This window comes from Falco punctatus (assembly GCF_963210335.1).
Source record: "Falco punctatus genome assembly, chromosome: 5".
NCBI classification, from domain to species: domain Eukaryota; kingdom Metazoa; phylum Chordata; class Aves; order Falconiformes; family Falconidae; genus Falco; species Falco punctatus.
Genome location: NC_137584.1, coordinates 12,429,158 through 12,444,449, shown reverse-complemented (window position 1 = coordinate 12,444,449; position 15,292 = coordinate 12,429,158). Strand labels below are relative to the sequence as shown.

Sequence of the window (15,292 nt, the reverse complement as noted above, 5' to 3'; positions counted from 1 at the left end):
TGTTCTCTGTTAGAAACTTGGGTGGTCACAGTAGTTGAGTTGGATACAGTTACAGGAAGTTACTTAGAATCGCTGGTGCTTACTGGACTCTGGAGCATCAGGTGATCATCCCCGCTTAAATTTCTCATTTAATTTCCTCATTTTAAGCATTTAATTAGGCATATATTTCAGAGGTCAGTCACCTGAGACTTTTTTTGTAGTCAAACTCCTTCATTTTCCAGAGCTCTGAAATACTGTATTCTTCATGGTTTGGGGAGATCAATCTAGAAATATAAATACTTATTAATATGGAAGATAATATAATTGTAATGGACTTATTAAGTGCCTTATGATCAGTAGAATTGGGATTATTGTTAGTCATGGAGGAACTGTAAAAGTGTTCATGAAGTGCACTCTTGGTTTATGTCTATGTTCTTTCCATGGATGTAACACATCTGCAGTTCATCATAGCCCTTTTTTTCTCCTTTTGCTGGCATAGAAGAAGCAGCAACTCCACAGATAGCAAAGTGAATGGAACAACTGCATTTCAGCTGTTTGTATTTCATCTAGTTATACTGAAAAAAACTTCTGTCTTTGTAATGCAGAAGCAGACAGTGCAAATAGTTTGGGAATTTGAAGCTAGTTGCTATTAATGCTTAAAAAGACAGACCAGCTTTTTAGTAATTGCTATTAAAGTTACTGCAAACATCAGCAACTCTCCCAATAGAAATGTTACATAAGCTTTAACTCTGAAAAATATATGAAAGAGAAGTGATTGCACTGAAAATTCAGTTTATTTTGAAGCTTCAAAATTACATAATATTTAAATATAACAAGACAGGAAATTTTATTACAAATGCAGATTTATGAAGAGCAGTAGTTTTCTAGATGAGCAGGACTGCATCATGTTACTTTTGAGCCCAGCTGGAAACCTGCAGGCAGTACTTCAATGCAGATACCAAATAAGCAGATCTTAGCCCCTGACATTTTTCTTCTGAATAGTAAGTTCAGGTGTGTTGCATCAGTAAAATACTCTTCTTTGAATGATCACTGCTTTGTACTTCTGTCTGTATTTGAGAGGGAAAAAAGGGTTAACTTCAAAATTGTTTTAATTTTGTTCATCTGTTAGCTGAGATGACTGATTATCAGACTGAATTGAAAAGGGGTAGGTAGGGAATAAACAGAAAAAGTTGTATGCTTCTTGTAGAGGACAGTGAATTCAGTAGAAGCAGCAGCTATAGGAAGGAAGAGCTAAATCCAGAAGAAGTAGTAGTAAAATGTAAATGCTGTAGCACTCAGCATTAACTTTCAGCATCACCACTTTTTGTGCTAAACTTTACTTCTGTGAAGGGAAGGGGTTTCAATTTCTCCAGAATCACAGCACTGACATATAGTATAAAGTGGTAGTGAAAGCTCAAACATGCCATGAAAATCTCATTTAGGAGGGGGTACTCCATGTTTCATGCCGTAGCTCTGTGATTGCAGTACCAAGGCAAGTAGAAGACATAGATTCAGGGATTTTAAATTTTTGTCCCATCACATCATAAAATTCTCTGTTTACCGACATATGAAATCCAGTCTGATAATTACAAAGCAATTTCATTTTGTACAAACTGCTGGACTATAGGAAGCAAGACAGAGTGAGGATATGTACATAGCCCCCACTTACAGGGGGATGATACTTGGGCTGAAGACCGTTCAGCGTTCAGTGAGGCTGAGTCCCTAAACAGTCACTGATATACAGCCTGGGACTTCTCTCCCAGTATCCTAACCACTAAGCTGGACAATTATGCTTGATGCTATCTCTTTTTCTCCTCCCCATCTTTCCCAGTCCATGTAAGGTAGAGCAAATTCAGTACAAGTGAAACAGAGGGTCTTCAGCTGCAACACATGACATATATAGTCCCCTGTGTTCAACTTTTGTTATTTTGCTTGAATAATAAATTGACTGCTAGACAAACAGCCAGATTCAGCTGTGGCTTGGGACAAAGGCCAGCAGCCTATACCTCCTTCAACACTTATAAGAAGAAGGGCTTCCAGCAGGATAAAGGAAGTCACCACATCTGGCCTTGATGCTTCCCTTGATGGGAAAGCTCAGATTGTGTCAGCCTTCTCCAGCGGCATGTCATGCCTGCTCAGGGACCACATGAATCTTCTACCATTCCAGATTCACTGTATGTACTCTCAAACCAAAGGCCACAAAGATAATTAGGACTTTTTGGCGAGGAAGAAAACTAGCTAGACATCATAATGACGGAGGAGGGAAGTCAGATTGTCTTCAGCAAGTACAAACAGAACACAGAGATATTTCTGAGACACTCTATTACACATACAAAACCCCATATATTTGAGAGAGATTGCATGGTTATGTATGTTTTAAACAAAGTATTTTTAAAACCTCACCTGTGGAGGAGTTGTTTTTAGATATAGTTTAAATATATAGGAAGGGTGTAATTCCTATTCACTGAAGTCAAGAGAAATTTTATTATTTAATAGGACCATGATTTCTTTTCTAATTGCAATTCTGTTTAGCTCAGTGGAAAACCAGAATGCTTTTCATATTTTTTAGATGCTTCGTTTTGGGAAAGCTTAAGGGATTCATTAGGAATTCTGTGGGAATTTTGCAAAAAATATCAAGGCTGGCTCAGGAATGGGGCAGTTTAACTTAAACTGGAAAAAAATAACCATTCAGTTTTCTAGCCTCTGAACATTTATCTTTAGCCTAAGTAAAAAGTTTTCATAGATTGTATTCTTCCTTTGTTTTTTTTTCTTAGGCTTTAGAAGAAAAATGTGTCATCTAAAGAAATTTAAATATTCCATTAGTATGAAATAGAGCTGATAAGAATTAGAGTGCTTTGTGTTTCCATTTCAGAGAGGTTTGTTTTACAGTCTGAAATAGAGCAATCAGCAAAATTATTTAACAGACTGTACAAGCCATTTCCAAAAAGGTGATCTGAACAACCATGTCATCATAGTCTCACCTTAACCCCGTTGGTCATTTATATTCTGAGAAGTCACACAAGTCACTTGGAAGGAGAATCTCCAAATAAATCCTCGCTGTAGTTGAAAATATTTTTAAATATCAGACAACTTCAGTCCTCTGTGTTACCCACTTCATTAAACCAGAGTTCCCATGCATCTGTTTCCATTTCAGTCCCTGTTAGACATGGTGTTTGAGCTCGAAGTCATCATGCTCCAAGCTATTCTGAAATCATCTGCAGTTTCATTTAGTATTTGAAGCTGAAAATTTACCTTTAGTAAACCAGAGCTTTCTCCACAGATGGTTAATTCAGCCAGCCAGTGCAAGCCCCTCACAGGGTACTGCTGAGAGTTTCCTCAGTGCATGCTCCTTAGGTCAAACCTCCAGGTTTTTATTCATACTTTGATTTGTGTTTTTAATTTTGGCTTTTGCCATCCAGGAGCTGTGAGTAGCCCTGAAACACACATTGAGACGCTAAATCTGTATAACCTCTATTTCTCCTACAGATTTCTATATTTACAGTCAGAGCTTAGTATCCTCTTTATTCCCTCCCCTTCTCTGCTCCCGTTAACTTCCTCATCTTATCTTAGTTGTTTTTCCAAGTGTGCTGTGGAGACCTCAAACATAGTTGCTGAAAGGGACCAGAGCAAGAGGAGATAAACCTGGCTTGAAGACAGGAGGCCTGACACGTTCGTCTATACAAACCCAAGCATGTGTTCACCAGGCTTTTGAAATTGAGACATGACAGTTGCTGATTGATCAGCCTGCAACCCAGTGCCTAGTTGAGCTGGGGATATTCAGACTGTCACAGCTTCGTGTATAATTCATAAATAAACTTTTATGACTTGCAATTTTATAGAGGACAGATCCAGAAAATGAACTCCCTAGAGTGTCATGTCAAAAACTGCCTAGTCTTCCCATGTGTTAGTAGTTTTCCCATAACACGCCCTGGGAAGTATAACACTGTTTTAGTGACTTCCCAGCCAAGGGTACCTTGCTGTCTAATGACAGTGGGGTTTAGTTTTGTGAACCTGACAATGATTTGATCCTCTCATCTGTGTGACTGAAGATTTAGGTAAGTGTGACGTTGCTAGGATTGAAGCTTCCTTTTAGGTATGTCTGACTGATGATGTGAGTAGTCAGAGTATGATGTAATAGGCGGTGTGGTGTCACACTTGGTTTTAACTAATCAAAGCTTCTGCAGTTAGAAAAAGGGAAATAACTTCTGCCCTTGTCCACGTATTCCTCCTACTGGGTCTTCTGCTAGTTCTCCTGTGTTTGCACATGTAAAAGCTACTAGATCAGGGAACTGATCTGTCTGAAAACAAATACGATTTTGGCTGAGTTAGCTTTCTGCCTGACTAGTATCATGATACAGAGAGTTATTTTGAGGTAGAAAATGTACTTTTTTCCTTTTCTAATGGAACTCAGGCATTGAAATCAATCCCCAGTGTCAGCTTCATGTAGAATTACATTTTATTCAGACTCATATGCAGTTCTTCTGTTCCAAACTAACTCTGTATAGGTCTTTCATAGGTTATTTTTTAATATTTGAAAAACTGAATAAAGGGTCTGTAGCCAAATAGATGGCATGCGTATGCTTGTGAAGATGTCTGCCCACGGCATAAACATTTCATTATAGTTCCAGTGTACTAAAGAACCAGCAGCCTATTTCAATTCCAATGCTGTAATTTGTTTTAAAGTGTCTTATTTAGTCCATAAATATCGTGTTTGATTTCTTCACTAGGCATTAAGTTATTATTTAATGTAGGTGTTTCTCTGAATTTCTTACAGTTTTTTTAGACCTAAAAGCATTTAGAGAGAATTGTCATACTTAGGTCATCTGTTGTCTCAGTATGTGTGTGATGTTTTGATAAGACTCCTCACCCTTTCTTTTCTTGATCTCTAGTATAACATACAAACAGATCAGTACAGAAGTTGTGATAACGTCTCTGCCAAATCATCAGATAGTGATGTCAGTGATGTGTCAGCCATTTCCCGAACCAGCAGTGCCTCACGCCTCAGCAGCACAAGTTTTATGTCAGAGCAATCTGAACGCCCTCGGGGCAGAATCAGGTGAGTTCTCAGAGCAGCTTCAATGGTATCACACACCCCTCTTTTGTTTAGTGCCAAAATATGACCAGAAATTATTGAAATTAGATGAACACAACATAAGAATTTACAATTATGCACATATAAACTGTCTTCCGTTGCTAGCCTAAGATGACAGTATCTTTACAGTTGTGCATCTAAAACAGAAAGCAGACTTCCCATGAGGAAATGACAGATTAATGTATCTGTGGCAAGTGGAACTTGAGCACACACTATCATCTCATTGCTGACTATGAATCAGTGTAATCTATATGCCAAGAAGGTATTACAGCATAAATATTACTAGGTATTTTTATCTAAAGAATTTGCTTTCATAAAAGTGCTGGTTTTCTTGCTTTCAATCTATGTATTTATCTCGCTACCTACCTGCTTTTATTTTGCTGTTTTCATGCATATGATAAATGACTAGATTTGAAACAAGTATTTATATAACAATTTTGATATCTCTGGTTCAGAAGTAGTTTAATTCATTTACTTTATCAATAATCAAATATATCTTTCATCCCTGATACTAATCTCTTCTTCGTTTAGTGCTTTTTTAGATACGCAGGTTGGTTCCTGTCTTCATTTAACATAACGGCAAAACTCCCACTGGCTATAATGGCTGTAGGATTGGCTTGCTAGTCTATGATTATATCTACCAATGTCTGAATCCTCAGAAATTTGAGTTTAAGCCTTATAAGACACAAGAAGAATTAGGAACTATTAAAAAAAATTAAAATTATCTCTATGGAGGAAATCAGTCTGATAAGAGTCTGGATGGCATCATATAAGTGCTTCAGAACACTTCTAGACAGATTCACTATCCAAGAAGTTCAGCTGTAGGCTTTTTGATCTATTAGTCCAATGGGAAGGGATCTTAAGCAAACTCAGAAACTGGTCTCTATGTATTAACTACTTCCAAAAAAACTACTCATTTTTTTGTTAAGGAAAGTTCACGGGATATTCAAAGTCCTGTTTCAGATTGGTGAAATTATAACCTGACAGCTGCAGTAATCTACAATCCAGCAGAACACTGCAGTGGAACTGTAAATGTATTTAAAGTTATTCAAGTGTTTAAAGTTATTTTCGTTCATGTGTTTAAATACTGCATTTCATTGTGTCCTAGCTTTTCAGTATTTGTCTCTTACAGAGGGCTTTAGTCATACCAAAATACCTGTATTTTCTAGACATTGATTTTTGTCAAGTAGGCCCTGTCACAGTATCTTTGACAGGTTGAACAAAACAGGATTTTTTTCCCATTAAATATTTCTGTGTTTAACAGATTTTATCAGAAATGTTCCTTGGGTCAGAACGTCTGATCACAAATGTCAGACACAGGAGAACCAGTAACCTCATGTGAGGCTGGAAAGGGGGAATCCTATGGTCAAATCCTTGCTCTCATTCAACCTCTTCCATTTCAGTGAGTAGTGGAGCACTTTGGGTACAGGATTACCCAACCTCATGTACAAAACCAAGTGTCTGCAATGGGAGCTCCAGTTCAGCTTCACTCTAGACCCCTAAAGTGAGATGTAGGTAGAATTCAGATGCTTTCCCTTTTTGATACTGTCCACAGAATCCATACCTCAGAGATTAGACACCTGCTTTAATTTTCTCTAAATTAAGGTAGTACTTCCATAGTGAAGAAAATGTATAGTAGTCATATACAGTGCAGCTCATTAAGTAGAAATACGAGGAAGAAATTAACAGATTCATAAATTACTTGTAACGTTCATTATTTTTCTTCTAAGCTGGCAGTGGTTTTGCTCCCCTGAAAGACCTGTTGAAATAAATGGGACTTGCTTAATATACTATCTTTGCAGGTAGCCTATTTCAACCACTAAATGTAGTGGAGTAAAATTTAAAATAATTTTGTGTTATGTTGGAAAACATTGTATCCAGGAGTTTAATGTCCACTGTTCAAAATTTTCCATTCCAGTTTTCCATGCTTATCTTTGAATGATTGCTTGTCATTGCTGTGAAAACATCGAAGTCTTTAGAGACCTGAAAAAATGTTGTATCATGGGAATCAAATATGAAGAAAGGTCAGAATGTAAGGAAGATGGTGTTGGAGAAAAGGAGAAGGCATTTTGATGATGATCTGAGCCAAAGCCAGCTTCCTGCCCTCCTGTGTCTGTACTGGCAGCCTCTGTCACATAGTCTTTAGACAATTCTTTACGTAGCTTACTTATTACATGGGAATGAAGAGTTAATTTAGGGAAAGGGTTGATTGTATTATGAACAATTTTTTTCAGACTGAAATTCATGCTTTTTAACACTAGCCTTAAAAACTACTTATCTTCAGTGGAATTCACATAAAAATTAGGGTGTTGTTACATTATTTCTCTAACTTCTCTAAATCATTAAAAAGAAGAAAATACTTATTATCTTGGATGGTTCATAGATCTCAAAGACAGGTGAATTGCCCTTTTCTACATTAGTTGTTGAAGGAAACTAGATGAATAGTTTAGATTGTTGCTTTGATTTTAGACATCTGAAGTTAAGTGAAATTTATTCATTCTCTTAATTACTCATGTTTTTTAAGTTCAAGGAATTAGAAATCTGAAATTCAAATTTGTTTAGTAATTTGAAGTTCAAATTTTATTTTTTCCCTCCAAGGAACCTGATGTTAACATATATCAAGCAAGATGGGATGGTATGGGTTGGGATTGGATTATTGAGCAGGAAGGGCAAGGAAAAGAGCATTTTTTTTACTTCCTGTCTTCTGTCTTGCTAAAACCACATATCCACCATCATCTTCATTTGACAGTTTGTCAGCCCAGTGGCCATAGGAAGTGTGTGAGTGTAGTGTTAAGTTTAAAGACAAAGTTTGTTGAACTGCCTTTTTTATGCACCTACTTTTGTTCTCCAGATATCTTCTTTACATGAGAATTATGAAGAACCTAGTAAACATATAGAAACTCAAATGAGGTGGTCCAGCTTTAGCTATCTCATTAAACGAAGTCATTCAGTAGTGTTTATAGGTGCCTTTTGTATCTAGAAGAAAAATAGACAAATCCAGAATACACAAGCAAGATTCCTAGTTGGCATCACCCTTGGAAAGGATGATCCCATCTCTTTCTCCATGGAATAGAGAAAAATGAATCCTCAGGCAGTTGATCAGCAAGCTGAGTTAATTAAACTAAATAGAAAACTGTGACTGGAGAGTACTCCAGGGTTTAGAAGAGTAACCTGAAGTGAAACTGTGCTCCTCTAACATACCTGCATGAGCTAAAAAACACTCGTTAGTTACTCATATTAAGAGATGTGATGTCAAATTTCTGAACATGAAGTGTGCCAGCTTAAGAAAGCAGTAGTTTCCGTTAATGTTGTTAGGCAGTATAACCCCATCATCCCTCATATTAATGCATCTCTGAAAACTGATATAGTTAAGATTCTAGAGATATGAAAATATAAGATACTGTCCTCTTTAGGGCTGTTATTAAGAAGGCAAACTTTTGTTGTAGTTTTATACAATATATCATTAAATATCAGAAGGACCAAGGTTTCAGTCACAGTGAGTGTGGTTTATATCCACTAACTTCACCACCAGTTCTGCCAGCACAAAGCTTCCTGACCTTTCCTCCCAAATCCTTATGGAGGAAATAGCCTTTAAAAATCTAGCTAATGCCTTTTGCCCCATCATTCCAGGCAGAATCGATCTCTCTCTCTTTTCCCTCAGTTTTGAAGATTTGAGATTCTGTAGTTTCAGACAATTTATTCTATATTATCCTATGTTTAGAAATAGTTAAACCTGGAAGAACATATGTTTTTCTTGTGGCTTTAAAGTCTATGGGTACTAGCTATAAGTGTAGAGCAATTTGGGGGGGTGTGGGGGGGTGTTAACAGTTTTTCATTTTAGTGAGTAACTCTTTCAGTTACATTACTCAAACTACACTGTGCTTTTAATGATGTACAGCATTTATAGAATGAAACATCTGAACAGCAAGGATAAAACCAGATGATGCAGAATAACACAGAAGTACCATGCATCTTATTTGAACAGCTAGATAACACTCTAGCTATTATTTGGGACAAAACTCCCAAATCTGAATTTTTGTAGTATTAGGAAACTTGAGCTTGTTGAAGAAGTTCATAACATAGAGCGAATGAAAGCAAATCTTCCCTTTCCTTTAATCAATAACAAGACTGTGTCAACCTTTGAAGGAAGAAGACTGATTTCATTCCTACAACATATTTATAATTGAATTACTTTTCAGAAAGCTGTGACATAGCATGCTTGGGAAATACTGTGAGTTAATCTTCAGTCTGGAGATTTTGTTGATTAACACTTCTAATAGGTTGCAAGATGGAATTATGATTGATGCAAGTTTTGAATATAAGTATATAAAATAGCTTCTTAATTTCTAATTGGTTTAGCATTTTCAGGTGAATGTTATAAAAAGAATGGCTATGCATGGATAAACTAGTCTGCATATGAAATTATTCCAGACATCTTTCCTGTTACCAATCTGGGAAGTCTGGTTGACTGCCGTGCTCTCTAGTGGAAGTGCAGGGAAATACCAGGAATTTTTGTTCAGGGAACAAAATATTCTGGCACTTTTGACTTGAATCAGAATCAGACTGTGAATTTGGTTTGCCACAGCATTTGGAGTTGGTGAGTTTTTCATGACTGAAGTCAGATCACCAGTCCTTCTTTATGGAGGTTTGCTTCCATCAGCCATGGTCTTTATGCGTTCGTAATACAGTCAAGCAATACTTTATGCCTGTGTATGCTACAGATGTTACTGTATATAATTCAGGAACATTTCTCATATCCTAAATGAAGCAGAAGGAAATTTTTCTTGGTTTAATGCAAGTGATTGATAACTAAAACTCCATGTAAAATACATGATGATTAATCAGCACCAAATGGGCTTGGTCAGACAAAGAAGGTCATTTGATCGCTTCATTTAAAATTATGCCCTGTGATGTCATTGCATCATTTTTCATTACGGGCCTGAATATGCAAAGATACCTGGACTTCTTGGTGATGTCAGGTAGGGAACTGTCATGCTCAGTAAAGGTGAGCCAGAGGCTTCTGTTTTGGAGGATTTAGCAGGTTGACTACCATAAGGTATTTCACTTAAATCTGATTGAACAAGATCTGCTAAATATATGAAAAATTATATAACTGCTTTTAAGGTGTATCTGGACTTCAAATTGCCCCTACGTTAGGAATACCACTGTTACTCCTCATTTTAAATTTGAAAATCCCATCTTTATTAAGAATTATATTTAGTCTCTTAATGAAGGTGTGATGCGTGTCATATTTTGATCTGGTTTTACGTGCTTTGCTTAATTGAAAGCATAAGTTTAATTAAAATATTTTAAATGACCTTATCAAAGAAAGAGGATAATATAATGGGTTATAACAGTAGACTTAAACCAGTCCTAAATTATTTCACATATACCATACCACTAAATGGCTTGTATCACAAACTCACGCTTGTTGGGATTCAGGTATGTTTTCAGTACAGTACTGAAGGAAAATAGCTTTTTTTGGTTTGTACTGTCAGACTCTAGCTAATAAACCTTTTTATCCCCAATTTCCAGAACAGCATTTACAACTTGCTGGTAGCTGTTGTTCTTTAATTACACTAGAACTTCAGTGCTAGTACACTTGAGCTAGAAACAGGAATGATGGAGGAGTGAAATGTCAACACATGATCAAGTGAGGAAGGGGTTGATGGGATGATAAACAAATGGTGAAGGGTGATGGAGACAGGCAGGACCTCACAGTCAACAAAACAAGGCAGGAAGGAGCCCACCCCAAGTGTATGCACATGAATAAAGATGTGCTTGAGTGGAGAACATCTGGGGGAAGCTCACATATCTTTTATTGGAGATCAGCCCAAGTGGGTTGGCTCTCTGAATGGCCTGTGCTCTAATGCATGGGGAACAAACAAGAGGAATTAGAGGTGTGCTAGGCAGCTGCAGGGCTATGATCTCATCATGATCACAGAGTTATGGTGGGATAGGTCACAGGACTGGAGTCCTGTAGTCCATGGAAGAACAGGACAGAAAGGCAAGGAAGGGTTGTTGCCCTTCTTGTGAGAGAGCAGAGTATGCAGGGAGCTCTGCCTAGAGGTGGATGATGAACCAGCAGAGATTTTATGGGTCAGGATTAGAGGGCCAACCACTGTCATGATGTTGTGGGTGTCTGCTATGGACTTCCTGATCAGGAGGAAGTAGTAGATGAAACCTTCTTCCAACTGACAGATTCATATTCACAGGCTCTGGTTTTCATGGGAAACTTAAACCATCCTGATATCTGCTGGTTGAGCAATGCAGTAGGGCACAAGCAATCCAGGAGATTTCTGTACTGCACTGATGACCAGAGGGAAAGTCTGGAGCAAGGACTCAGGAGAGGATGATCAGATCAGGGAATATTTAGACAAGCTATATGTGTACAAGTCATTGACACGTGACAAGGTGGACCCGTGAGTACTAAAGGAGCTGGTACTGACCAATGTCATTGCAAGGCCACTTGATAATCTTTGGAGCATGATGACAATCAGAGGATGTTCTTGAAGACGAAGAAAGCAGTTGTCACTGTCTATCTTCAAGAAGGGCAAGTGGGATCTGGGGAACTATAGGCCTGTCAGCCTCAGGTCAATCCCTGTGAAGCTGATGAAGCAAATAATCCTAGAAACCATTTCCAAACACACAGAATAAGGGGGTGACTGTAAATAGTCAGCCTGAATTTTCAAAGGGGAAGTCAGGCCTCACCAACCGATAGCGTTCTTTCACTAGTTCACTGGCTTGGTGGATGAGAGGAGAACAGCAGATGTTCTCTGTCTTGTCTTTGGTAAGGCTTTCAGCACTGTCTTCCGAAACATCCTGATAGAGAAACTGGGGATATACAGCCTAGGTAAGCGAACAGTGAGGCAGATCAGAAACTGGCTAACAGCAGGCTCAGAGGGACGTGATCTGGGGCACAAAGTTCAGCTGAAGGCAAGTCACTAGGGATGTATGTCTGCGGTCAATATTGTGTCAGTACTGTTTAACATCTTCATTAGTGACTGGAATGATGAGACAGAGTGCACCCTCAGCAGGTTTGCAGACAACAGAAAACTGACAGGAATAGTTGATAGACTAGGTAGGTGTGACACTATTTAGAGGAACCTCAACCAGATGGAGAAATGGGCCAATAGGAACCTCATGAAGTTCAACAAGGGAAATGCAGAATCTTGCATCTGGGGAAGAATAACCCCATGTACCATTACACAGTGGGAGTTCACAGCTGGAAATCAGCTTTGCAGGAGGGTTGGACTAAACAATCTCCAAAGATGTCCTCCAGCCTCAACTATTCTGTGATTTTGTGAATCATGTATTGGGTAGGTGAATATGCTGTATCTGGAAATTACTTCTAATTCAACTCAGATTGGGACTGAACCTAAATGAAAGTAAAATATTTAGTTATAGAATGCAAAGCAGGTGACAGTTAAGTAGTGTGAAAAAACAGGTAACAGGAATGAAAAACCGTTTCATCTGTATTTAACTCCTGAAATCTTTCTCCCATTTTCATATAATGTGCTGACCTTTTACCTCACTCATGTGCATACTAAAGTTGCATTAATCAGAGGCAATCCTCTGTGACCAGAGCACGTTAGATTTTATCGTCCATCCTTTCCTCAGGGTTTCATTACAGTTTCTTTCAGGTTCAGATCTTATTCCACACGTGCACACACATGCATGCGCAACACTCTTGATTCTTAACCAGTTTAGGAGACTGCTTCTCAACCTTGTGATTTTGGGTTTACTTCTCTGAGTGTGCATGCACAAACTTTATATGTATGTACTTCAAAAATGCAAATGACCCTTTGTCAGAGGACCCTGCCTTCCATTCTGCTGCTACCAAATCATCATCACACTTGGAGAATGAATATTGGTTTTCCTGTCTGTTGAGACAATATGTTAGTATTACTAGGAAGTGATCATCCTTTTTATATCAATCTCTAAAATTGACTATGCTACTTGGTATCATGTAAGTATGATTAAAACATACAGCTTTCTTCTGGCTCATTGTGACAACCTGGCAAAACAGTAATCAACCACTCTGAGCTGATAAATGAGCTTGTAGTGACCAATCCTCAGGCTTTTCTTTAACAGATACCTAAACAGACTGGACATAATCAGATTTCAGGAATGTTATTTCATTAAACCTCAGCTATATTTATGACACATACAGAAGGATTTGGTCGTAATTCAGACCTGTTTTGTAGTAGGTGCTGTCTGTAAGCAGGACATCTCCCTATATCTGTTCTGTCCTCTCTATAAGAAAACAGGACTGGAAGGGACCTCTCTGGAGTCACTGAATGTAGCCTCTGCTATTACAAAGAACTGAATCAACAATGTATTTTCGGGATCCATCTTCAACCTAATTGGTTGCTTTTGCACCCACTGATTTCAGAAGGTCTTCCAAATCGAATTTCTTTGATGCTCTGGAAATTTCTTTCAGTTACAAGGTAAATCTATTCACAGGGAGTTTAAACACATTGTTCACATTTGTCCCGGTGCCACTATTAGCATATTATTTAGACAGGTTTCTCCTCCCTTCTGTTTACTCTCTGGGGATTCATTGTAAGCAATCATAGTGGCTTAACTAGCTGTTGTTTTACTCAGTTACATATTACATCCTTTCTATTTTGTTGGTCATGCTAGCAGCCCTTTTCTGCCAGTTTCCAGTTTGAATTAAACCTTCTTGAATTCACGTGACTGGCAGTGTAGATGAGGTCTCCTGCACAGTGTCATTAACTCTGCCCTAATGAACTCGTGGAAGGATCTATTTGCTTTTTTCATAACCATAATACTTGGCTGTACTGGTTGTGTAGCAATAGGCCAAAATGGTCAAAAACTGTAACCACGTCAGCAGCTGTGCCTTTGGAGGCATAGTTACAGCTGGGTGGTTTTCTCAGTTCCCTGCATCTCCTTCAGAGTCTTTTCTCCTCGGATACGGAACATGCATGAAGAGCTAGGCGATATCAGTGTGGACCACGGCACAGTGTTCTCTTCAACACCCTGCTCCTGCAGGCTCGCCTTGCCACTTCAGCCCGGAGGAAATCCGAGAAACTTAGGTCTTTTTTCTATCCCCTTGGAATGTCAATTAACAATACTGAAAGGGAAGATCCAGTTAATGCAAAATATCTTTCATATACAACTTTGCAGAGGTACTTTCCAAATATCCTCAACTTTTTGTACTGAAAAGAAACTGTCTGCTACTTAATGAATCTGCTGTTCATTCATTTTAAAAGGAATGAACATATTAAAGCTGGGTTTGACCATGACTGAAGATTTGCAGTAGATGTCTGAATGTCACCGTGAAGCTGAAGATAACACATCTAGTGTATCATGCAATATCAATTTTTTCAATCCACAGTTTTTGCCCAACTCCAATAATTCTTCCAGTTTGTCAGCAGGGATTAGAAGTACCCTCTGCCAAATCTCTGAGAAAATAACCTAATGTTCCTTCAGCTGATGGTACCCTCATGCAAAGAGCTAACTAGAAATAAGGGTATGTAAACATTTTCTTTTCAAAGCCCTTGGGGACTTTCCTAACTGTGACAGTTCTGGAAACTCACACTTCTGGAGAGGGAGTCTGCTGGCTTTATGTACATGTAGGAGACTCCCTAGCACAGGATAGGGTCCCTGTCCTTATGCTGTTGTACTTTTGTTATTTATTGTGGAACCAGTCTCTTCAAGCTCTTAAGGTGATGAGCTTGAAAACTCTAAGCCAGGCAAAGGCTCCCAGTCACTCAAATAAGACCTCTCCCTTCCCAGCTTCTAGACCTGCCCAGAGACATTCTGCTTGGAATTCACTGGGAAATGGTGAGTGCTCACTGGCTGCTTTTCTGTGCTTGTCGCTCCCTCTTATGTGGCACTGTTTGTGCGCGTAGATCCCTCTTTTCAGAGTTTCATTTCATGCGGCTTATTATACTGATCTCTTACATAAAATGCTCAGTGCCTTTAGTGTGGGGCCAGATGAAGTAATGGAGGTTTGCCATCTCATTGAAGACAAACAGCAGCATTGATCTGCAGAAGATCTGTCAAGGAGAGATGTAGCCAGAGAGCGCTCTCTGGATTGGAAATAGATTTTCTCTTACTGGTTTTCCATCCTCCCACATAGTACATAGGAGCTAGTTTAATACAAATTATGGTGATGAGGGAGAATGGAGTAGAGAGTCTGAAGGGTCTTATGACCTCTTCTCAGCCTTCACAATAGTGCTGCCTGTTACCATC

The 15,292-nt window shown here is 38.5% G+C and overlaps 1 protein-coding gene across 50 annotated transcripts in view; it reads left to right on the top strand.

Moving 5' to 3' along the window:
• Window positions 1-15,292, top strand: part of RIMS1 (regulating synaptic membrane exocytosis 1) — a 345,465-nt gene that overhangs the window by 259,366 nt on the left and 70,807 nt on the right. For 42 of the 50 annotated variants that reach the window (XM_080388732.1, XM_080388757.1, XM_080388725.1 and 39 more), the window contains one exon: window positions 4,869-5,035. The exons of 7 other annotated variants lie outside the window; for them this stretch is intronic. In XM_080388732.1, the coding sequence (XP_080244858.1) occupies window positions 4,869-5,035 (167 nt within the window). Of the gene's footprint in view, window positions 1-4,868; window positions 5,036-15,292 lie in introns of those variants that run through there. One more of the 50 variants, XR_013928345.1, reaches the window with a different exon arrangement.